Source organism: Sus scrofa, chromosome 18 (assembly GCF_000003025.6).
Source record: "Sus scrofa isolate TJ Tabasco breed Duroc chromosome 18, Sscrofa11.1, whole genome shotgun sequence".
In the NCBI taxonomy this organism is placed as follows: domain Eukaryota; kingdom Metazoa; phylum Chordata; class Mammalia; order Artiodactyla; family Suidae; genus Sus; species Sus scrofa.
Window position 1 is genome coordinate 48450648 of NC_010460.4, and position 24948 is coordinate 48475595.

Here is a 24948-nt window from a genome sequence, read left to right on the forward strand (position 1 = left end):
TCGATTGGGTTGTTATTTGTTGTTGAGTTTATGAATTGTCTGTATATTTTGGAGATTAAGAGGTTGGGCTTTGTCCATAAGAGATCCTGGCTGCCCTGTATGGAGCCAAGATCTGATCACAGGTCCTTACTCCAAACTCCATGAGTTTCTGTTACTCTAAGATGCTAAAAAGGGGAGTTCCCTTCATGGCTCAGTGGTTAACGAACCCAACTAGGATCCAAGAGGATGTGGGTTCGATGCCTCGCTCAGTGGGTTGAGGATCTGGCATTGCCATGAGCTGTGGTGTAGGTTGCAGATGCGGCTCGGATCCCATGATGATGCTGTGCCTGTGGTGTAGGCAGGCAGCTGTAGCTCCGATTAGAACTCTAGCCTGGAAACTTCCATATGCCATGGGTGTGGCCCCAAAAACAAAAACAACAAAACAAAACAAAATAAAAGATGTTAAAAATGATTAAAGAGTTGTAAGCTACTGATCTTTATTCCTGGTGGTTGTCTCTTAGGGTGGGAGTTTGAGAATGAGGTAGGGATTGAGGCAGAGAAGAAAGAGGGGGGGAGGGAGAACCGAGGGAAACACAGCACCTTCCTCTCCCACGACACTGTTCAGTGCACACACCCCTCATGGTCTCTCTCAGCTGCTCAGCCTCCTGTTGCAATCTGATCCAATGGCAGAGACACACCTGCTCAGTTAAGTATTTCATTTAAAGAATTAATCGAAGACTTTTACATTTTAAGTGAGAAAGTGCATGATAAGCTTATTCTGGGAGAGAAGCTAAAATACTTCTGACCTTATTTGGCTCTCTGAAAATCTTCCAGCAGAAAATTATTATTTTATTAGCAAACTAAATGTACAAAATATACAACTACATTTTTATGCTGATTACTTACATATAAATAGTCACAAAATCTACAAAATGAGATAATTCAGTAGGATTATTCAAATATTTTAAGATGATTAAATATTGCGATTAAACATATTTTTACTTTAAGAATATAATAAATGTTTACTATTATGACTTTCAGTTTATGCAAAAAATATTATCAAAAATTTAAAATTAGCAAATGCTACTATGTTTTCATAGTAAATGTTTAAAACTTCAAGGCATAATAAGTTAATCTTTTTTTAATATGAACTATATCACAATATTCTGGAATTAAATACTTTTTTGTAACAGGAAAAAATATTTCTACAAAGACACAGGACCCAACAGTGAAAAAGGCTTAAAGCGTTTGCATGACCTTCTTCTATTTAAGAGTCTAAACATTTGACTTCAATAGAAATGGTGCCGGCAGAGGCTCATACAGTAGGAGGTGATGTCAGCTGATGAGGAGGAGGACGTGGCTGGTCCCAGATGCTAAGACATCCCAGGTCAGCTAGGCACAGTGTCTCCAAGGCCACATGCCCAACATCCCAGAGAGACACAAGAAACAAGACACACCACTTGTACCGTTTACACAGCAGTGACGTCAGGTCTGTTCTAAGAAAGATTATTTTATAAGAATCTATGTGAATAACCTATAACAGGGGCCTTCTAAATGCACCTGTAACCTAGATCCTAGGTGCTGCATCAGGGTTTATTTGAGTCCTGCTGGTGCTGATGTGGAAGGAGATGCCGCTGGACCTGGAATGCAAAATAGAGCAAAGAGCTGATGGGTAAGGAGGCCAAGATGCCAAGTTTTTATAAAGTGAAAATTTTAACCTATTAATTTTATTTAGTTTTTTATTTTACTTTTTTTTCCTATTTATTTATTTATTGTCTTTTGTCTTTTTAGGGCCACACCAACAGCATATGGAGGTTCCCAGGCTAGGAGTCAAATCAGAGCTACAGCTGCTGGTCTACGCCACAGCCACAACACCACCAGATCTGAGCCACGTCTGTGACCTACACCCCAGCTCACGGCAACACCAGATCCTTAACCCACTGAGCGAGGCCAGGGATCGAACCCACAACCTCATGGGTCCTAGTCAGATTTGTTTCCGCTGCACTACAACAGGAACTCCCTAACCTATTAATTTTAAATAAAAGAAAGCACGTCTCTCTCTACCTATTATAAGGATTATTACTGAAGTCTGTATAAAAATCTAGCATAACCTTATGCTAATATCAAATGATAGCTCCTTGACTCGATCAGATATGTTGGTGGTGATGAAGTAAATTCCATCTACTTAAAACCATACAGAAAAACAATGTGAAGCATCCTAAGCTACTCACTGTAGGAGAAGCCCTGCATCTATATGTAAACTGGAGGCCTCTCTTGGCTTCTCACTTCTTTCCCATGATTTAAACCCACCTCTCACAGGGTGTGTAATGAAATGTATGTCTCTGAAATAAACTGAAACATGCTTTGTCTTGTGTGACATGCATAAAAGAACCATCCTGTTGTAATAATGAAAGTGGTCTTTCTTTTGCTGTCCCCAAAAACTGTGTTTCTAGAACTCTGATTTTTTTAAAGGCGTAAGACAGCGCCAGCTTTTGTCATCAGAATACATGCAGTTTGGAGAGGGACCTCGCAAGCTTCTGAGATGCTTTGTTTCAGATTTCGGAACTATGTCCATCCATGTTTTTGTGTTTGAGACGCTTTATATTTGGATGCAGGTCAGTTTCTCTACAAATACTCACTTGGAGGAGAAGACTCTGCAATAAAGAACAAGTACATTAGTTGTTCAATTTAACAAAAAAGGCTAATTTTAAAAGAATTACTTTTTTTTTTTTTTTTTTTTTGGTCTTTTTGCTATTTCTTTGGGCCGCTTCTGTGGCATATGGAGGTTCCCAGGCTAGGGGTCGAATCGGAGCTGTAGCCACCGGCCTACACCAGAGCCACAGCAACGCGGGATCCAAGCCGCGTCTGCAACCTACACCACAGCTCACGGCAGAGCCAGATCCTTAACCCACTGAGCAAGGGCAGGGACCGAACCCGCAACCTCATGGTTCCTAGTTGGATTCGTTAACCACTGTGCCACGACGGGAACTCCAAGAATTACTTTTAATAATTACATTTAAATTCATAAAAGGTTTTATTACTTTTATGTCACAGAACATAACAATGTCACAGAACATAACTGACACTGCAAAGCTCAAACGTGCCTTTTTTTTTTTTTTTTTTGTCTTTTTTGTGTGTCTTTTTAGGGCTGCACGTGGAGCATAAGGAAGTTCCCAGGCTAGGGGTCGAATCAGAACTTTAGCTGCCGACCTACACCACAGCCACAGCATAGCGGGATCCGAGCTGCATCTGCGACCTTCCAAAGTGTACTTTTTAACGAGTGAACTTGCCACTTATTCTTCATGACAACAGAAATAGAATGTCATTAACACACAGGTTTGGAGTTCCCGCTGTGGTGCAACAGGATAGGCAGTGACTCTGCAGCACCAGGACACAGGTTCAATTCCAGGCCCGGCACAGTACGTTAAAGGATCCAGCATTGTTGCAGCTGTGGCATAGGTCGAAACTGCGTCTCAGATCTGATCCCTGGCTGGGGAACTCCATATGCCAAGGGGCAGCCAAAAAACAAAACAAAACACATTGGCTGGGCCAGCATGGTGCCTGCTGGATGGGAAAGGCAGGCAGAGCTCTCACTTATCAACTATCACTTAAAGCCTGTCAGATGCTTAAAGAGACCTAACACAGCTCCTTCCTCCTTAATCAGAGAAATGAAGCCTCCGAGTGGAAATACGTTGCCAAAAGGCAAATGGTCTATAATTTCTAGGCTACAGAAACTAAACGTAATACTCCGTAGAACTGGCCAAAAATAAGACTAATCCCCCTGCGACAGGGACTGTGAAAAATCATGGAGTATATGGAACAGGGAAAGATTTAAACTATTCAAAGTTTAATAACAAGGTTTCAGAAATACCGATAATGGAACAACTTCAAGTTTGAATTATTTGGAAAAGAACTGAGGGCTTTTCATGGAGCTGCCTCAGAGAGGACCAAGCATTACAGGGGTCAGAATTTTGGGGACCCAGGAGACGAAAATTGATATGAAGGGTGTGGTGTACAACAAATGAAGTGTCGGGATGTTTAACAACTAAAAATTTGTAAAGCCACAGAAATGATGACTTTTCCTATTCATCTGAATAAAGAGAAAAAGGGGGAGTTCCCATTGTGGCTCAGCAGTAATGAGCCTGACTAGTATCCATGTGGATGCTGGTTTGATCCCTGGCCTTGCTCAGTGGGTTGAGAGGATCCAGCGTTGCTGTGAGCTGTGGTGTAGGTCGCAGATGTGGCTCGGATCCTGCATTGCTATGTCTGTGGCTGGCAGCCGTAGCTCTGATTCAACCGCTAGCCTGGGAACTTCCATACGCTGCACCTGCGGCCCTAAAAAGAAAAAAAAAAAAAAAAAAAAAGAGGAAAAAAGGAAAATATATATCATCTTCCTGTGTATTTGTAACCTCAGTACTTCTGTAGGTTTTTAACACGGTTTTTAGATCACTTATTATGAGAAACGTAGGAGACAAGAAAGAGCCCCCTTGCTGCCGTGTCAGGGGCCTCGCACTTCACCTTGGCCTTCCTTGGCGCCGCCCTGGGGAGCCTCTGGGTCTGGGGGCTGCTGGGCATCCTTCGGGGATGCAGGCGATGCAGATGCCCTGGTCGGCGGCGGCGGGCTGCCCTTGGCCGAGTCTGCTTGCTGCTGTAACCACTCATCCTTATATCCGTTGCTAATAAGTTTGGAAAAGTTTGTGGGTGAACTGGTTTTTTGACCAGGCCTCAAAAAGAAAAGAATTGATGTAAACTTAAGTTCAAAGGGGAACAATCATCTAGAAGTCTTCTTGGAGAGCATCCTGACGATAAATGAGATGCGCTTCGGTCCCTTAAGACACAAAGACACACTCTCCCTCCCTCTCTTTCCCCCTCCCTCCCTCTCTCACTCTTTCCCAAGCTCTCTCCATTTTCAGGCATAAGGAAGCACACCTCCAAGCATTCCTCGTACACAGGGAGCACATACTTAGTTCAGTTTCCGGAACTTTCCTTCCGATCAGCCCCTCGAGAGAGAGTCATTCTGGCATTTCTTTAGAGGACGCTGCCCCTTTCCCTGGGGAGCGCTGAGGGTCTCAGACTCCACCATTTCTCAAGAAATTATTACATTATGAGTTCTTCCTGGCTCATATTCAAGATTACCTGCTGCCTCTTTGCACGGCTTTGCCTTCTCTCTGTCATTTACCTCTGTTGCTGCAGCTCCACAGACTTTACCACAACCTACACGAGGCGGGGCGGGAGGACCAGAGAGGCGGGAGCAGCCCGGGCTTGGGTGTCCAACAGGCGACACCTATCACCTGTTCTCTCCGCGCCTCAAGTTCCTTCCTTGTAAGACACTCTGTTGTTGAGGGTCTTTCTAATGGCTCTGATGAACTCCCTCTCCCTCCCTCTCTCTCTCTCGCTCTTTATATATACGCACATTATTTATATTTACATCTGTAGCCATATATACAGAGAAAGAGGCAGATAGATAACAGAGAGAGACAGACAGATATAATATTTTTTGCCATCCCAGTCTGAGTGCGACATTCCCATGGCACTTGTCACATCTAATGTAATTGACTGTCCCTCCACCCCACCTACACTAGTCGAGAAGCTATTTGAAGACTAGTGAGACAATCAATGGTGTGAATTCTAGCACTAAACTAGTTTTCTGGGAGAGTGAAGAGAAACCGAAAGCCTGGGGGACTCCCTCTCCGGCTGGGAGATTATCCAAATGTCAGAGCACCTGAGAGAGGTCCCAGCCCGTCGCGGAGCCAGGCGCTTGCCAGGCACAGACAGCAAGGTTCAGGTCCAGGTCTTGGTGTCAGAACTGAGCACCACACACGTGTAAGGACAAGGGGTCCCCAATTTACAAGAGGAGCTTTGGTGCAGGTGGCATCCCGAGGTGGGCCAGGCAGAGGCAGGCTGATGGAGAAGAGAGCCCGTGGAGCAGCTGGGCATCCACAGGGCACAAGGACGGGCAGGGGAAAGATGCGGTCCCCAGGGACCTAAGGAGGGGTCAGGGAGGCATGGGAAACGGACCAGGAGCCCCACAGCCAGGGCCGGGCCATGGAAGCTGTGACACCAACGTCACATTACCAAAGCCAACTACTGGGAAGCGAGCATCACTAGGTGGTCGTCAGCACTGCAAGTGGTGGCCACCATTGTCACTGTTGTCACCTGGACCAAAGGCCAAACCCACACCGAATCCAGGCACTTACATGGGTGGAAAGGACAGTTTGCTTCCTGCAGGGTCTTTGGGGCCAAGTGGGGTCCCCACTTTGCTCGGATACTTGGGCTTGATGGCTGGCAGCCTCACCTGTGCAAAGAAACACAAAACCCTGATTCAGTGAAAGGCATCAGGCAGCTCAGATGCTCAAGAAGAAAATTCGCACACGTGGCAGCAAAAGTACACTCCGTGCAGGACGGGGTTTGCAGTGTGGTCTTGTTTCACTGGTAAAGAGCCTCAATAAAACACAACTCAACAATCACCCCCATTCAACACAGCGGTTACATAAAAGAAACATCAGGAGTTCCTGCTATGTCCCAGTGGGTTAGTGGGTTAAGAACACAACTAGTGCCCATGAGGATACAGGTTCAGTCCTTGGCCAGGCTTGGTGGGTTAAGGATCTGATGTTGCTGCAAGCTGCAGAATAGGTCACAGATGCGGCTCAGATCCAGTGTTGCTGTGGCTGTTGTGCAGGGCAGCAGCTGCACCTCCGATTCAACCCCTGGCCCAGGAACTTCCATATGCTTCAGGCACAGCCCTAAAAAAATAAGTAAATAATAAATTAAAAAAAAAATCAGTAGTTCAAAAGCTGCTGCTGTATTTAAGCAAAGATGCATCAACTCAGGAGGAAAACCAGGGGACAATTAACAGTGTGAAATCCTAAGAGGTGCTAAGGGAGGATGTGGTCCTGCAGGGGCTCCTGAGAGGACAGGAGGGTGGGCGGCCACCCGTGCTGGCTTTGGGCAGAGGCTCCTTGAAGGTACAGGGAGGGCTGTCCTTGAAGACTCTTGGACTCCTTCCTTCAGCCTGAACCCCCAAGAGGAAACGAAGGGGAGAAAAGGGGGAAGGACACAGATTAGGGACTTGTCCTCATCTGATCACACAAGCCAGCTGCTGAAGGAGAGCTGGGCCCGGCCCGGGGACCTGCCCGCCCTGCCCTGGCGCCACCCCACTGAAGACACGCGAGCATGTGTCACCGAAGGACTGAGGCAGACAGTCTGCTCCCGCCTAAGACACCCAGGAGGGCCAGGGCCAGGGGAGGAAACTGGGAGTGTGTTAGGAGAGGGGGCTTCATGTACAGGAGAAACCAGTACGGCGGAGCGGGGGAGGGAGATGGCCCCGTGAGATGGGGGTGGGCTCAGGGGAGAAAGGCCAGCAGGAGGGGGAGTGGGGGGCATGCAGTAGCTCAGATCAAAGGTCAGGGACACCCAAACCCCGAACCCCAGGGCAGCAAGCGGGCAGGAGAGTGGGGCTGATGCTGAGTGGAACTGGCCAATGAGGTGACTCCTGACATGAAAGCCAGGTGCTTCGCTGGCAATAAGAATGTGGGGAAGACAGCCCTCGAGTGAGCTTAGAAGGGAGAGGGGCCTGGAGCAGGTGAGGGGCTAAATCTGGATAAAGAACAACGACTTTTAGACAGGAGTTCCCTTGGTGGCTCAGCAGTAACAAACCCGACTAGTATCCATGAGGATGCGGGTTCAATCCCTTGCCTCACTCAGTGGGTTAAGGATCTGGCATTGCCGTGAGCTGTGGTGTAGGTTGCAGACGTGGCTCGGATCTGGCATTGCTGTGGCTGTGGTGTAGGCCAGTAGCTGTAGCTCCCATTCAACCCCTAGCCTAGGAACCTCCGACCTAAAAAAAGAGTCCAGACTTAGTTGCCAGTGATGGAGCAGGATAATGCAAGAAAAAAGAATGCATACATGTATGTGTGACTGGGTCACCTTGCTGTGCAGTAGAAAACTGGCAGAACACTGCAAACCACTATCATGGGAAAAAATAAAAACTATTATCCAAAAAAAAGACCAAAAATTTACATAAATATAAATGAAAATTTTCTTGTTGTAAAAGATTCAAACTATAGGAGTTTCCGTCATGGCTCAGTGGTTAATGAACCCAACTAGTATCCTTTAGGACGTGGGTTCCATCCCTGGCTTCACTCAGAGAGTTAAGGATCTGGTGTTGCTGTGAGCTGTGGTGTAGGTTGCAGATGTGGCTCGGATCTGGTGTTGCGGTGGCTCTGGAGTAGACCGGCAGCTACAGCTCTGATTGGACCCCTGGTCTGGGAACCTCCATATGCCATGGGTATGGCTCTAAAAAGACAAAAATAATAAAATAAATAAATGTCAATGTCTGCATATCAATTTTCAAATTCTGCTGTATTTGTACGTAACATAAGCCTTTTCTAAAGCAACACATTTGTTGCTGAATTAAATGATGTTTGGGTAAAGTTTTATAAATTCAACATGCGTATTTAATAAAAATCAGGGAAGGATGCCTGTCAAATTCACACAGAACCCACTAGCTTTATAGGGTGGCTCTTTTTATGTTAAAGTTCTTCTTCTGGAGTTCCCGTTGTGGCTCAGCTGGTTAAGAAACCAAGCAGCACCCTGGCCCCACCACAGCATCATCACAGGCAATGTTTATTTCGACAAACCAAGTTTATTTTGACTTCCCAACCAAATGGGAGGTCAAGCTTTCAAAACAAAAGAAAAAGGAACAACAGATTGCCAGCCTCCAACTAATACCTCAAGCAGGTTTATGTACAAACAAAACTTACAAGTACTGGAGTTCTCATTGTGGCTCAGCAGGTTAAGAACTCAACTAGGACACATGAGGATGCTAGTTCGACCCCTGACCTCGTTCAGTGGGTTCACAGGGGGGTTCACAGGGGGGTTCCCAGGATCCAGTGTTGCTGCAAACTTTGGCGTAGGTTGCAGGTGTAGCTCATATCAGGTGTGGCTGTGGCATAGGCCGGCAGCTATAGCTCTTACCTGAGCTGCAGGAACTTCCATATGCTGCTGCTGTGGCCCTGAAAAGAAAAGAAGAAAAAGAAAGTTCTTATTCTACCTGTGCCAGCAAGTCTGACAGGACAGGGAGAACTGCCCCCAACTTCAGATGTCTCAGGAGGGGGGCCCTTCCCCCCAACCATGCCCAATCAGGGTTTGCATTTATAATCACAACCCCATGGCATCCTACCTCCTACAGGCCCTAGAACGGGCTTTCTTCCTGCTCTTAGCTCGGCTAGCACGGCTTTGTCAGTGGTGTGGGGCCAGGATACATTTAGCCTTTTTTTATTAAATGCCACGGGGAGGCTCCCAGGCTGGGGATCAAACCCAAGCCTCCGCAGAGACCCGGGCGGCTGCAATGGAATTCTTAACCCATTGTGCCACATCGGGACTCCCAACATTTAGCACTGCAAGTTCCTTGGCAGGTGACCTGTGTCCATCCTGAACACCGAAGGGTGCCATTTATTCCAAAGTGGTGCCACCACTTAACATATCGCCAAAGACACACCAGATCCTTAAAGCAGTCCATCTCAGGATCGTGCAGACGACCCACAGCCAGACTCAGGGCTGGGACAAGAAAACAGCCGCCCAGATGCAGGCAACTGACACACGCCCACGACGCTCAGCTCTCTGCATCCTGAGATAAACCGCCGGGGTTCTCTTCCAACCGGACACCGAGAAGCTTGCTGGGGTTCAGGCACGGATGGCTCCCAGCACCAGGGCCCTGGAACCAATGCCCCTTCACAGTCCAATCCACCCTGGGTTTGTACCCAAGAGAAGCTGTTTCTTGTCTTCCCTTCTTGTCCACAGAGTGTTCCAGGAAATTTTAAGTTAAATTCTTAAACAGAGCGGACTTGTTCAGAAACCAGATAATGTGTTTTCTTTCTTTTTTTTAAGCCCGCAGGTGCAGCTTATGAAAGTTCCCAGGCTGGGGGTCAAATCACAGCTGCAGCTGTCAGCCTACACCACAGTCACAGCAATGATCCAAGCCACATCTGCGACCTAGACCTCAGCTTGAGGCAAAGCCTGACCCTTAACTCACTGAGCAAGACCAGGAACGAACCCCGCATCCTCCTGGAGAGCAGTCGGGTTTATAACTGCTGAGCTGAAATGGAAACTCCCAGATACCGTCTTTTCTTTTCTTTCTTTCTTTCTTTTTTTTTTTTTTTTTTTTTTTTTTTGCTTTTTAGGGCTGCACCGGCAGCATGTGGAGGTTCCCAGGCTGGGGGTCAAATCAGAGCTGTAGCCACTGGCCTACACCACAGCCATAGCAACACCAGATCCAAGCCGCGTCTGCAACCTACACCACAGCTCACGGCAATGCTGGATCCTTACCCTCTGAGCAAGGCCAGGGATCGAACCCGCAACCTCGTGGTTCCTAGTCAGATTCGTTTCCGTTGCGCCTCGATGGGAACTCTGATAAGATCTTTCCTAGGAGAAGTGTTGGGCCCGCTGTCCCCTAGATGAACGTCAACTCATTAAAACTCACTCAGTAAAAGGCGATCCTACCTCACAGAGAGCATATTCATATGGAGAAAAAGGAGCTAATACTATCGTGGCCTCTTGCTTTCTAGCAGATCAAACTTAAAATGCAGATCCCGTGGCGATGTCACAGCCACGAGACACACCGGCGGGCAAGCCCATCACGAGTTCGGGGCAGCAAGCAAAGCCATGCCATCTGTGAGGGCTCCTGTCACCTTTTTTTTCTCCTTTTCAAGTTCCTCGGCCTCTCTTTGCCAAACTGTCTTCATGTCAAAGTCGAAGGGCCCTCTTCTGAACTCGTAGTTACCACTGGACTGATCGGGGCTAAACTCTTCATAAACCATGTAGTCAGGTATGGACACAGCAGGGACTCTGCAGAAACAGACGAGGGACTTGAAGTCTCAGTGCCACTCCCTGACCCATCTCCCCACCCCCGATACTTCCCTCTTCCCTCCCTGGCCCCCTCCTCCCAGCAGCTGGCACTTTATCTTTTCCAGTCCGCACCCCTCCCCGCTCCCCCCAGCCTGCTCCAAGCCCAGCCTACTTCAGTCAGCTTTCAGAACTGAAAATTTAAAATTCACAGAACACTCTAAACCAGCTATAACGGAAAAAATAAAAAGCATTTTGAAAAAAAAGAAGATGGGGGGAGAATTGAAAATGTGTGAACCACTCCCCCTTTTCCTGGCCCCTCACTTCTGCTAGGATAAACTCCCAGCTCTTAGCTGGGGGGAGGGAGGAGAGCCAGGGAGGCAGGAGGCCTCCAGGCTGCAGCAGTGTCGGTGCCAGTATGAGCTGGGGACGGGGAATCAGCAGAGCACCAGGCAGGACGGGAGGGAAAAGAAGGGTTCCCGGGCATCACGGAGACAGACAGCGGGCTGCAAGGAGGCAGCTTGGAGGCCCCAGAGGTCACAAGTTGAGAGGTGAAAGGGAGCAGTGGTCAGGGCCTGGGAATGCAGGCCTGGGAGGTGACCGCCACGTGGGAAGAGAGGCCACCAGCATGAAAGAGTTGCTGTGGGCAGAGGTGGGAGTACAGGTGAGGGAGGGGCTGGGCCACCACGAGGGCCCTGGGCTCTACCCACGCATTTCAGAGGCTGTAGAGCAGGAGGCACCCTCAATTTCTGGGCTTCTTTCCGAGCAGGAAAAAGCCCAGGGGAACAAAATAACTGAGGAAGGGACAACCTCAAGAAAGGTGTTAGACAGTTTGAAACCACAGCTCCGTCCTTCCCGAATGTTCACTGAAGGAACGTTTCCCCTTCACCTCCCTCCCTCCCTGTGACACCCCCGGCGAGGCCGGGATGGCAGATTCGGACACGGGCCCAGGAGCCAACACCCGTGCTCTCTGCCTTCTGACCTGGACTGGGGACAGACAGGGACAAAACCAAAGCGGGAAGGACGGTCCACATGGGGGGTGGAAGCGGAGGAGCAGGCTGGCCCGCTGGCCCGTCCCAGAACCCCAGGTGACAAAGCCAGCCCCGGAGAATGACAACAGGCTCAGAGCCAGAGCTCCGCCTCCCTGGGCTGCGGGGAGCCTGATGGATACTCCGAGCCCAGCAGCCACAGGACAGCTGGGCAGCTTCCACCCCGGGTCGCTGCAAAGCCCTTCCTGGGTGCACCTGCTCCGCCTGCCCCCTTCTCTCCCAAATGATGCTGATGACACAAGTCAGCGGTGTTAGCTGGAGTGTCAGCGTTAAGGAAGAGGCAGCAGGAATCCTGAAAGTAAAACTACACTCTGAGCAAAGGCAGAGCCTTTGAGTAACACGATGACGGAGGGGAAACACAGCTGTGTTCCTGCTCTCCGGGCCAGGCGGGGACGCTGGTTCTTCACATGACTCCTCAGTCCCAGGGGTGGTTTGGTAGCTTTAGTTTGCATGTCCAACCTGAGGAATTCCTTAGATATTTCCAAGGAAGGAGACAGTCGTCCCCCCTCCCCACTCCCCGCCCCACGCCCCCAATAACTCTGTAACCAGAACAGAAGTTTGGGTCACCTGCATTTCTGGCTTTGTGTCACAGCCTTCTTCCATGAGAAGAAAGCTTTGGGGAGTTCCCATTGTGGCTCAGCGGTAATGAACTCAAGTAGTATCCATGAGGATGCAGGTTCAATCCCTGGCCTTGCTCAGTGGGTTAAGGATCTGGTGTTGCCGTGAGCTGTGAGCTGTGGTGTAAGCCAGCAGCTGTAGCTCTGATTCAACCCCTAGCCCAGGAACTTCCATATGCCCCAGCTGTGGCCCTAAAAAAGGCAAAAAAAAAAAAAAAAAAAAAAAAACCTTTGGGATAGGCTGTGTTTCTGGGAGGGAAACACGGCGGGCCCTGAGAACAGACAAAACCAGAGGCAACTGCACCCACAGCAGCCTTGAGAGAAAAGGATGCTAGGGTGGAAACCCCACTGAGCTTTCTAGAATCCTGATGCTCCTATGACGTGTGCTGCCCCAGAAGAGCTGGAGCTGTAATGCCACACTGACTGTATATTTAAAATCCAGGAGTTTGTGTTGTGGTTCAGTGTGTTAAGAACACAGCTAGTATCCCTGAGGACACAGATTCGATCCCTGGCCCTGCTCAGTGGGTTAAGGATCTGGTGTTGCCTTGAGCTGCGGTATAGGTCGAAGATGAGGCTTGGATCCTGCTGTTGCTGTGGCCATGGTGTAGGCCAGCAGCTGTAGCTCTAATTCACCCCTAGCCTGGGAACTTCCATATGCCGCACATGTGGCCCTAAAATGGAAAAAAAAAATCCAAATCGAGGTATTGTTTTCACTTTCTATTTAGATAACAACCGCGTGGGGCATCAGGATACTCACTGTCTCTGGTCGGCCGTCGGTGGCTTGCTATGGTGGATGTACCAGTCTGGCAAGGAGTAGGCAACGGGGGAGCCCGTCCTGGTCCCAGGGGCAAAGTGCTTCAACAGATCTGGAAGCCAGAAAGAGGCAGCTGTGAGCAGCCCCGTCCCCGCCGAGCGTGAGCATCACCCGGGGCAGCTTGCCACTGACAAGGCAACCCGGACTTCTGCGGCTACCTCTGGGCTCTGGGGCTACGGAACAGCAGGGTGTCCTGCTCCTTGTGCCTGGGCTGAGATGGCATCAGGAGGACAGCTTTCCCTCCCCCCACCCTGACCCCCAGCCTCCAGCCATCCTCCCTGGTACCAGCCTGTGTCCACGCCTGGCAGTGTCCACCCATTCCCAGGGGGGGATCCATCTATGGGGACAAAGCTCCTCAGGTCCCCAAGGGGCTGCTTGTTGGCTGTCTCTCTCAGCTGTCCCCTTGCCCCCTTGTAACCTAGGACAGTCTGTTCTCTGCCTCCCCCACCCCACTTCCCCACAAGGCATTTCTGGGATAAGCTGCCCCCTCCAGGTTTCCAGTGGGAAGCAGGGCAATGGCCCCTCTAAATCATGGGGTAGGGGGGTTAACTGGTGCCCCCTTCCCCCTGCCCCCTGCCCCCTGGAGCCAGGCTGAGAGGGACAGACTCATTCTAGCTCCAGCCCAGACCCACCCCCTTCCCCTGGGCTTTCTTCACTCTCCCCCGGCTTGAGGGCTTTTCAGAGGTGGGGGTCAGGTGGGGTATCAGCAGGCAGGGATGGTAAAGGCTGGTTTTGCCTGCTGAGCAAAAACAGGGGTTGGGGGGAAACAGCTAAAATGGAGGATTCTCACCATCAGTAAGACTGCGTGTGTGTGTGTGTGTGTGTGTGTGTGTGTGTGTGTGTGTGTGTGACCCTGTGGCCTCTGGAGTTCCCAGGCCAGGGATCAGATCCTAGCTGAAGCTGCACTGGATCTTTTAATCCACTGTGCCAGGCGGGGATCGGACCTGCATCCTGGCGCTGCAGATACTCCACCAATCCCGTTGCATCACGGCGGGAACTCCAGTAAGGCATTTTTAACTTATTTTTTGAACCTTTGATTTTTACATATTTCAGACAGACCAAAGTTGCAAAAACGGGATGAATTCTCCCATCTTCACCCAGATTCCTCAAATGCTATGTTTTGTTTCATATTGGCCTTATGCTTCTTTCTCTATTGACAAGTGGTATTGTCACTGTCACTGCTGTTGGGGGACCGTTCAGGATGTCTCCAGCGACAGGTATGACATATTCACAGCATAATGATCAAAATCAGGAAATTAACATGATGCAATCTTTTTATCCAATTTTCCGACCCTATTCAGATTCTGCCAGCTGTCCACCAATGTTCTTTTACCCAGTGGCTGGGGAGCAGGGAAGTGAGTCTAGAGACACACAGGGGCACCATTTCTGTGCCTTCCGTGCAGTGAATCAAATGGCTTGTTCTGGGCTTTTCACCTTTTTTTTTTTTTTTTTTTTTTTTTTTTTTTTTTTTTTGGTTTTTTGTCTTTTGTCTTTTGTTGTTGTTGTTGCTATTTCTTGGGCCGCTCCCGCGGCATATGGAGGTTCCCAGGCTAGGGGTTGAATCGGAGCTGTAGCCACCGGCCTACGCCAGAGCCACAGCAACGCCAGATCCGAGCCGTGTCTGCAACCTACACCACAGCTCACGGCAACGCCGGATCGTTAACCCACTGAGCAAGGGCAGGGACCGAACCCGCGACCTCATAGTTCCTAGTCGGATTCGTTAACCACTGCGCCACGATGGGAACTCCCGGCTTTTCACCTTTAAAGCCCAGATGCTGCCATCCTGTCACCTGCTTTCCCCGTCACAATCTCCATGAAGGGAGGGTGGCCAGAAAGAAAGAGAGGCCAGTGTCAGGTGTTTAATTAGAGGTGACTCCTTAACCTGGCCAGCAATTTAACTAGCACAACTAAGCAGGACTTTCTCAGTTAAATCATGGGTAAAAGTTTTATGTTTGTCAGCATTACCATTGACACTCACCCATGGCCTTCACTATTTAGAGTGTAGTCATACACAGGAGAGAGACAATGAGACGAAACAACAGGAAGCGAAAATGCTTCCCAACTTAGGAAGCGGTGGCCCCAAGCAAGGCATTCAGAGGGCACAGACTGACTGCTGACTTGGCAGTTTCCTAAAACCCTGCAATTCGGTGGCAGGGTGGGCACTGCAACCAACATACCCCTCGGAAGGAAAATCCTGCAAAGCCAAACCAAGGAATTCAAAGTCCCATCGATTCTTCTCATAAACAGCAGCACATCCCTGAAGGGTCTGCCCCCAGAACTGTGTCAACTAACCTGGACTTGCAACAGCACGGGGCAGAACTTAGACATTTTACAGTCATATTTTTATCAGGAAGTCGCGATGCCCAAACGACTGTGTCACTCCCCGCACAGAGCCAACGCCTGCGGGGCTTACCGGGCCGGCCGCCCTGCTTCGCCAGCTTCACATACTCCGAGTCTGTCTCCTTCACCCAGTACCTCCGTGGCCCGAGTATGTGCCCATTGTGGGGTGCCCGCAGATTGCTGAGACCTGGAATCTGGGACGCGGGTGGGGCATCCACGGCCTTCTCGGACCGCTTCACAGGATGGTGGTAATACCAGTCTAGGGAAGAGGAGGCCAAGGGTCAGGTTGGTACATGTGGAGTCCAGGCTGGTTTGGTCCCCTGCCCAGAAGACCGCTTCGCCAGGGAGGCGGGGGGTCGGGGGGGATCTCACCCTCCGCAGGAGTTACCGTCCTCTTGGGACCGCCTGTTACCTGAGGCATAACCCTGCCAGTTGTGTGGTTAACTGTCCCTAACAGCCACCAGCAGCATCCATGGTGCCCAACAGATGAAGAGACCTCCTGGGAGACCTGCTGGCCGCTCCTCTATGCCACCCCTGCCCCAAGGCAGTGAGAGCAGAGCCCCTTCCCTGGGGTTTTCAGCCTCCCAGTAAGGCATCCAAATCCCTACGTGTCAGCTCTCTCTCTCTTTTGTAATTTTCCATGGAATTGCGATTACACTGCCTTTCTGGACATGTCAGGGAGCACACATTCCTGAGTGATCCCAAGTCACTTAAAGCATGAGCAAGTCTATGGAATACGTAGCCAAATGTTGGCCAGGATTTAAAAAACACTGAGATACTGGAGCTCCTGCTGCAGCACAGGTGGTTAAGAATCCAACTGCAGTGGCTGAGGAGGCATAGGTTTGATCCCTGGCCTGACACGATGGGTTAAAGGATCTGGCATTGCTGCAGCTGTGGTATAAGTCGCAGATGAGGCTCGGATTCAGTCCCTGGCCTGGGAACTTCCATGTGCCCTGGGTGTAGCCATAAAAAAACAAACAGAAGCAACAACAACAAAAACACACTGAGACATCATAGTAAAAAACTCTTCCCAAAGTGGGTACAGAGGGAACATATCTCAACATAATAAAAGCTATTCAAGACAAACACACAATATAATACTCAAAAGGGAAAGGCTGAGAGTCTTCCCACTAAAATCTGGAGCAAGACAAGGATGCTCATTCTCCCCACTTTTATTCAACAGAGTATTAGAAGTCTAAGCCACAGCGAGGAGCCCAGAAAAAGAAGTAAAAATAGGAAAGAGGTAAAATTGTCATGATATGCAGATAACATGATACTATATATAGAACCCCCCCAAAAAAACCTACTAGAACTGATAAAATCAGCAATGTAGCAAGATACGAGAATAACATAAAGAAATTGGTTTTATTTCTTTATGCTAACAATGAAGATTCTGAAAAGGAAAGTTGAAAAAAAAAAAACACCTTTTAGTATGGAGATTCCTCAGAAAACTAGAAATGGAATTACCATTTGATCCAGCAATCCCACTCCTGGGCATCTCTCCAGAGAAAACCATGACTCTCAAAGACACATGTCCTCCAATGTTCACTGCAGCACTATTTGCAACAGCCAAGACCTGGAACCAACCTAAATGTCCATCGACAGAGGGGTGGATCAAGAAGATGTGGTCCATATACACAATGGAAGATGACTCAGCCATTAAAAGGGACGAAATACCGGCATTCCTAGCAACATGGATGGATCTAGAAACTATCATGCTAAGTGAAGTCAGCCATACAATGAGACACCAACATCAAATACTTTCACTGACATGTGGAATCTGAGAAAAGGACACAATGAGCTTCTTTGCAGAACAGCTGCTGACTCCCAGACTTTGAAAAACTATGGTTTCCCAAGGAGATAGGTTGGGGGGTAGGGGAACGTGCTGGGGGTTTGGGATGGAAATGCTATAAAATTGGGTTGTGATGATCATTGTACAGCTATAAATGTAATAAATTCATTGACTAATAAAAAATACATAAAGGCAAAAGAAATTAAAAAAAAAAAACCTTTTAAAATTGCATCCAGGAGTTCCCATCACAGCTCAGTGGTTAACGAATATGACTAGGAACGATGAGGTTGCAGGTTCGATCCATGGCCTTGCTCAGTGGGTTAAGGATCCGGTGTTGCCGTGAGCTGTGGTGTAGGTCACAGATACGGCTTGGATCTGGTGTTGCTATGACTGTGGTGTAGGCTGGCTTCTACCGCTCTGATTAGACCCCTTGCCTGGGAACCTCCATATGCCACAGGTGCATCTCTAAAAAATAATAATAATAAAATTAAATTAAATTGCCTCCAACCTGACCAAGGAGGTGAAAGACTTATGTGCTGAGAAATATAAAACATTGATAAGGGAAATTAAAGATGATTCAAAGATACCCCATGCTCTCAGGTTGGAAGAACTAATATTGTTAAAAACGACCATATTCCCCAAAGCAATCTACAGGTTTAACGCCATCCCTATCAAATTACTCATGACATTTTCCACGGAACTAGAACAAATAAACCTAAAATGTTTATGGAACCATAAAAGATCCCGAATTGCCAGAACAATCCTGAGGAAAAAGACCCAATTTGGAGGCGTAACCCTTCCAGACTTCAGACAATACTACAAAGCTACTGCAATCAAACAGCATGGAATTGGCCAAAAACATACGGATCAATGCAAGAGAAGAGAGAGCCCAGAAATAAACCCACACATCTACGGTCAATCTTCGACAAAGCAGGCAAAAATATACTGTAGAGAAAAGAGAGTCTCTTCAGCAAGTGGTGCTGGAAAAGCTGGACAGCTGCATGCAAATCAATAAGGTTAGAACACGCCCTCACACCACAGACGAAAATAAACACAAAATGGCTTCAAGGCTTAAATATATGACGCCATAAAACACCTAGAAGAGAATACAGACAAAATATTCTCTGACATAAATCTTAGCAACATGTTTTTTTGTTTTTTGTCTTTTTAGGGCTGCACCTGCAGCATATGGAGGTGCCCAGGCTAGGGGTCGAATCAGAGCTGTAGCCGCCAGCCTACACCACAGCCACTGCAATGCAGGATCTGAGCCCCATCTGCGACCTACACCCCAGCTCACAGCAACGCCGGATCCTTAACCCACTGCGCGAAGCTGGAGATAAACCCACAATCTCATGGTTCCTAGTCGGATTGGTTTCTGCTGCACCATGACAGGAACTCCGAGCAACGTTTTCTTAGGTCGGCCTCCCAAGGCAAAAGAAATAAAGGCAAAAGTAAACAAACAAGCCTGAAGTGTAAAGGGTGTGGGATTTCTAGGATCTGGGGTCCGGGGAAGAGGAGGGAGGGAGGACGAAGGTAGGTACCCGAAGGCCAGCCTGCTCTCTGCCCTCTCTCCCCATCAATCTAAGCCCCTGGAGAGAGGGACCACGGGCAGTGAGCTGAACTGGCCTTGGCAGGGCCCTGAGGGCCCCTCAGTGGGCACCCAGGACAGAGCCCTGCAGGCTGCTTTGTGATCAACCTGTGAGAGCCCCTGTCAGGATGGAGAAGTTTCAATAGGAGCCCAGGGACCTGTAGTTATCAGTGGCCACTTATGACCTCACAGAAAGAGGACATGGGGACACTTGGACTCTTTGTGTTCTGGTGACTCTTTGCATCAAAAACTGATTAACTGAACATCCAAATAGAAGAACAAATATAGCTGATTGACAACTTTGGAAACAGGAGTTCCCGTCGTGGCGCAGCGGAAACGAATCCAACCAGGAACCATGAGGTGGTTAAGGATCCAGCATTGCCGTGAGCTGTGGTGTAGGTCACAGACGCGACTCTGATCTGGCGTTGCTGTGGCTGTGGTGTAGGCTGGCAGCTAGGGCTCCTACTGGACCCCTAGCCTGGGAACCTCCATATGCTGCTAGGGCGCCCCCCGCCCCCCCAAAAAAAACTTTGGAAAAAAAGTCCAGGGAGAATGTGAGATAAGAAAGATGCTACTGTTACAGCACAAGTGACTTTTGCGTTTAAGAGCTTACTGGGGAGTTCCCGTTGTGGCACAGTGGTTAACGAATCCGACTAGGAACCATGAGGTTGCGGGTTCGATCCCTGGCCTCACTCAGTGGGTTAAGGATCTGGCATTGCCGTGAGCTACGGTGCAGGTTGAAGATGAAGGTCGGATCCTGTGTTGCCATGGCCGTGGCATAGGCTGGCAACTATAGCTCCATTTTGACCTTAGCCTGGGAACTTCCATATGCCACAGGTGCAGCCCTAAAAGACAAAAAAAAAAAAAAAAAAAAGAACCAAGACTGAGGTCTCCTAAGGAGGAAGGACCCCTTTGGACTCTGGACCACAGCATCAGCTTTTTCCAGGGTCTCCAGCCTTCAGATTTTGGACTTGCCTGCTCCACAATTGTGTGGGCCAATTTCTTGAAATAAATCAGTCTCCCATTCTCCCTCTTTCCCCCTCTCCCCGCCCCCCTCACTTGGTGCCATGGCTCTGGAGAACCCTAACACAGTAGGAGCACAGGCAAACAGCACTGAATAAATCACTCCGCATAAGCACACATGGATCCTACAAAGAAGAAGTAACTGACCTCTAAAGCTAACTGTTACCCGTCCAAATTCTACTCAGAACTAAAGCTGGGTTCCCTGAAGGAAAGTGAATATTCATGGAAAAATCTCTTCAATAGCTAATGAACAGTAATTAAATGAACAGTATAATGAAAACACTACAGTTTTGAAAAGAAGACAAGGAGTTCCCAGTGCGGCTCAGCAGGCTAAGAACCCAACACAGTGTCCCTGAGGATGTGGGTGTGATCCCTGGCCTCGCTCAGTGGGTTAAGGATCTGGCGTTGCTGTGGCTGTGGTGCAGGCCGGCAGCTGCAGCTCCCATTCCACCCCAAGCCTGGGAACCTCCATACGCTGCAGGTGCGGCTCTGAAAGGAAGGAAGGAAAAGAAAGAAAGAGAGAGAGAAAGAAAGAAAAGGAGAAGAAAAGCCCACTGGGAAAGCTTTAAAGAATTGTGTGCAAGCTCACAGAGACTCCATTTAAGAACTAGCACTCGGGGCTTAGCAACATTTTGCTCTCAGATCATATTTGCTCAGATGTTTTCTTTCAGAGGGAGGGCATTCGATGCTTTAGTTTTCCTCACTGTGTTTTGATGACTAATTAATCCACAGAGAACAGAGGACCTTCTACTTCTCATTACTGGAAGCTTTGGGCAGGCACTGAACTCTAATCGGGTTGGCCATTTATAACTGCATGCCTTGCTCAGAGAGCCAGGGAGTAAGTCACTGAACCAACTGTCACCACCACCACCACCACCACACACACACACACACACACACACACACACACACACACACACACACACAGAAAGAGAGAGAGAGAGTCAAAGGGACGAGAACTGTCTTGTGCTTAAAAATTATTAGTACTTGTGTGGCACTGACCACTTGCTATTGGGTAGATTTCTTTACATAGCTTCCCGCCTCCTCATGTGCTAGGCACAGGCACACTTGATGTATCCATAAGGAGACAGGCTGACAGAGGCTGCAAGATGACCCAAGCCCCGTGTGAGAAAGTGTTTCGAACAGTGCCTAGCATGTGTTGGTGTCTTTATTGCTGCTCACACAGGGGGAATGCACTCTCTAAGGCTCCGAGAGGTCAGACCAAGGCTGAGAGCCCACAGTGGACAAGAGGAACCCAGGCCTCCTGTGCTCCCTTCAACCAGTTCCCAGCACAGCCACAGTGTCATCAACAGCAGTCACAACAGAGCTCTGGGCAGGAGGCACCCTGAGATCGCAAAGGCCACGCTCGGCTCCCCCGCCCAGAGCCCGCCTGCCAGCTGCCACCCTGCCTCTCCCAGCCCGGCTCCAGGACGTCCTCCACCCTCCTCCACATGGGGAAGAATAAAACAAAGGCCAAATCAGACACAACAGCAGCAAGCATCCCTTCCCTTCTCCCACCTTCACAGTGAGAAGCCCCACAGAGGCAGACACTTCCACTCAGGGCTTGTGTCCTGTGTCCAGCCACTTAAAGCAGGAGACATAGTTACCTCGGCTGGGGTCGGTGTAAATAAAGAGCAAGAGTAGGTGAAATGAAATACCTGGAGATGCAGCTTAAAATGAAAGTGCTTAAGCCAACATACAGGGAAATACCTGTGAGAGTTACATGGGGTTACTATTGCAGAGAAACTTTCAGAGATGCTATTGCTCCAACAACTTAGGCCACAGTGGGTAGGTAGCCTTTTGTTGAATATAGGGAAATAAATCAAGCCTCATCCCCCAACCCTTCCCCCCACCATATTACCCTTGAAGCTTTCCTTTGACACGGGGGCGGGGGGGGGGCACAGGAATCGTGTGCAGCTCCCTTCAAGGGCACCACATATCAGTCGCCCTCTCCTGCCCCCGCCCCCTCCACACAGCGCTCAGGATGCTGGTTTCCGAGCCTTTCCAGAAGCAGAGCAAAGGCAGGTCTCCATTCCTCGGGGTCACTCACCGCAGGGGGCATAGCGACTTGTGGCTCCGTGCAGCTCCTTGCTGGTGTTTCTCATGCCAGAGAGACACACTGAGCCGGGTGTTCACGGGTGAGTCAGGAACCGTCGCCGGGCTGAGCTGCAGAGACCAGGTCTGCTCCCCTGCTCTGTCCGCCTCTACCTGACAGGTATGCAAGGGTCTTACCATTCAAGACATGTGTGCACGTCCACACCCGTATACAGCAGAAACACGTGCAGGCAGGGTATACAGCAGGAGCACACACACACACGCAGAGTAGACAGCAGGGTCCAAGGTCGCGCCCAGGCCTGGCGCTCCTCCTTCCCGGCTGACGGATGGCCCCCTCCCCGTCCCGCCGGCACTGCCCGTTTAACTCCGCTCGCCGGCTCACCTAGGGTCTCAGCGAGGGGCCGTCGCAGAGTCGGTGGCGAATCTGTTCCGGCGCTGGGTCTCAAACTCCCAGCGCAGCGCAGAACCTCAGCAACCCGCGTCGCCAGGGCAACGGTCTGGGCCAACAGGCTGCCGCGGTGGGAGCCCCGGCAGCCAATCGGGACAGTCCGAGGGCCCGCAAGCCGCCAATCAGAACTAAGGGTGGAGCGCGGGCTCCCACAGTCAACAGTCCCGAGCCGGGGGCGTGGCCTCGTTGCTCGTGGGGCTGGGGCCGGCCTCTGCCTTCTCCGGATACTGCCCTGCACCCCAGAGGTCCTGGAAAACTCGACCGAAATTTTCTTGTCCATCTCCGTTTTATTTAATGCATTTTTAAAAAGAAGGCGAATAATTGCATGGGAAAACTCAGCAAACAGCCATTTCTGCCAATTATGTATCAGTAGTAAAATCACCACGCGAACGTCTTTCCTCTTATCTTATTTTTTCAGAATTTTCGGTTTGGAAACTGAGAGATCCTTTTATAAAGCCTTTGGCCATGTTTCTACAGAACCGTATTCAACGCTTTACGTTAATGTGAACTTTTGTCCTGCCTGGATTCAGTCTCCATCATGAGTCATGCTCCCGGCTCTGCTCCGTGAGCTCCTGGGCCCCATGGGGACCACAATTCAGTCATCGGAGAGCTGCGCGGCCGAGGGATGGAGGGGATGAGCCGGTGTTGACCCAGGTGAGTGAGGCGGGCTGCACTACCACAGAGAGCAGTCACCCAAACCCTGTTGCTCCAACCACCCAGGAAGCAGTATGGAGCTGCTTCCTTTGCAGAAAAAGAAAAATTGAGACGTTTTGAATGGTGGTCAGTTGGCAACTTTAGTTAAACAAGATGCTGTTTCTGTTACACAAGTAAAGCCTTAGAAATCCACCAGAAGACAGGTGATGTAAGAATTGCGTGAGAAGATAACTCTTGTAACAGGAATTAAGCCTAACTGTGTTTATGCATCTCTGGTGTAATATTTTCAAGATACACTGCTGGCCCAGTCTTGAAAGTAATCATTTTTCAATGTCAAATGTTTGTCCACTGCATGTAGAGGTACTTAGACTAATTGTCACCAAGAGTAACAGGGCTTCAGAGTCCCCATTGTGGCTCAGCCAGTTAAGAACCTGACACAGTGTCTGTGAGGGTACAAGTTCAATCCCTGGCTTCACTCCGTGGGTTAAGGATCCCATGTTGCCACAAGCTGAGGCATAGGTCGCAGATGCGGCTCAGATCTGGCATGGCTATGGCGGCTGTGGCTGGCAGCTGCAGCTCCCATTAGACGCCTGACCTTAAAAAAAAAGAGAGAGAGAGAGTAATGGGGCTTCCTTTGGTTTTTTTAGGGCTTCACCTGCAGCATATGGGAGTTTCCAGGCTAAGAGTCTAGTGGGAGTTGCAGCTGCAGGCCTACACCACTGCAATGCAGAATCCAAGCCACGTATTCGACCTACACTCAAGCTCATGGCAATGCCAGATCCTTAACCACGGAGAGAGGCCAGGGATGGAACCCACATCCTCATGGATACGTCAGGTTTGTGACCGGCTGAGCCGCAGTGGGAAATCCCAGCAGGGCTTCCTTTTGCATAAGTCACAGCCCTGTTTGCCCAGGGCACTGCATATCAAGAGAACATCATTTTTTGAGATAGTTTATCAGGAATTCCCTGGTGGCCTAGTGGTTAAGGAACTGGTAGTTGTCACTGCTGTGGTGCAGGTTTGATCCCTGCCCTGGGAACTTCCACATGCCAGCAGTGCAGCCAAAAATAAATAAATAAATAAATAAATAATGAAAATAGTTTATCATAGTAGAGCCATTATGACAAAAGAGTGTCTTTTTCTATTTCGGAATTGGTTAACAGAAGAGTACAGCACTAACCCAAGCTGACAACCCTCCTTACTAATTGAAATCATAATTTGATTTATAATGAAGAATGGCGGTCATTCTTCAGAATAAAGTTCTGACTTTTGGACTGTGATTGAAGTTACAAGTATTTGCAGCCGCCACATTAAATAAGAATCCAGGTGAGATGCTGTGCAATGAAAACACGACACAAGAAAAATCTATTTAGAATGAAAAATTCTCAATGTTTGTTTCCTACACTTTATCACAAGTGATCTTTCTGTCCTATAACAGCCTCGGCTGTTTAGGAGGATCCAACAGTTCCTCACATACAATCTTACTTCATGCACAGTTTTATTCAGCAGGTTATTAGAAGAAAATACATTATTCATTTGTTTGTATATGTTTTTATACAATGTGTATGTATTTTATATATGGGTAGGTATCTTATAGATTTATACCTTATTATATCTTATATAGGTATCTTATATAGCTCTCTCCTGCTTATGGATATTTTGGGAAGAGGAAAAAATGTGTTGGAGTATAAATTCCAGTTTTTCAAAGCCCTCGAACCCTTCCTGCCTGCCTGTGGTCTCTTGGTATGTC

The 24948-nt window shown here is 49.0% G+C and overlaps 1 protein-coding gene across 3 annotated transcripts; it reads right to left on the reverse strand.

Annotated features, from left to right (window-relative positions):
- Positions 452-22599, reverse strand: C18H7orf57 (chromosome 18 C7orf57 homolog). Of its 3 annotated transcripts, none has more exons than XM_021078841.1 (9): positions 22482-22599; positions 22095-22252; positions 15715-15900; positions 13245-13353; positions 10668-10824; positions 6177-6274; positions 4498-4655; positions 2619-2633; positions 452-1619 (listed from the first exon to the last, which is right to left on the reverse strand). In XM_021078841.1, the coding sequence occupies exons 2-9, from the start codon at positions 22147-22149 to the stop codon at positions 1573-1575; spliced, it is 825 nt and encodes a 274-aa protein (XP_020934500.1). In that variant the 5' UTR covers positions 22150-22252; positions 22482-22599; the 3' UTR covers positions 452-1572. The 3 variants fall into 3 exon arrangements, with proteins under 3 accessions (XP_020934500.1, XP_020934498.1, XP_020934499.1); XM_021078839.1 differs by having other exon boundaries at positions 4498-4703; XM_021078840.1 differs by having other exon boundaries at positions 4498-4703; positions 22095-22248; positions 22482-22571.

What these genes read in the sequence shown, in the direction of transcription:
- C18H7orf57 (XM_021078839.1), bottom strand. Translation starts at nt 22,149, where the DNA reads ATGAGAAACACCAGCAAGGAGCTGCACGGAGCCACAAGTCGCTATGCC. An exon ending in AAGTCGCTATGCCCCCTGCG is followed by an intron (nt 15,901 to 22,094) that starts GTGAGTGACCCC and finishes CCTCTTCCCTAG; the next exon opens with ACTGGTATTACCACCATCCT. An exon ending in TTGAAAAGGAGAAAAAAAAG is followed by an intron (nt 6,275 to 10,667) that starts GTGACAGGAGCC and finishes TTCTTTGCACAG; the next exon opens with GTGAGGCTGCCAGCCATCAA.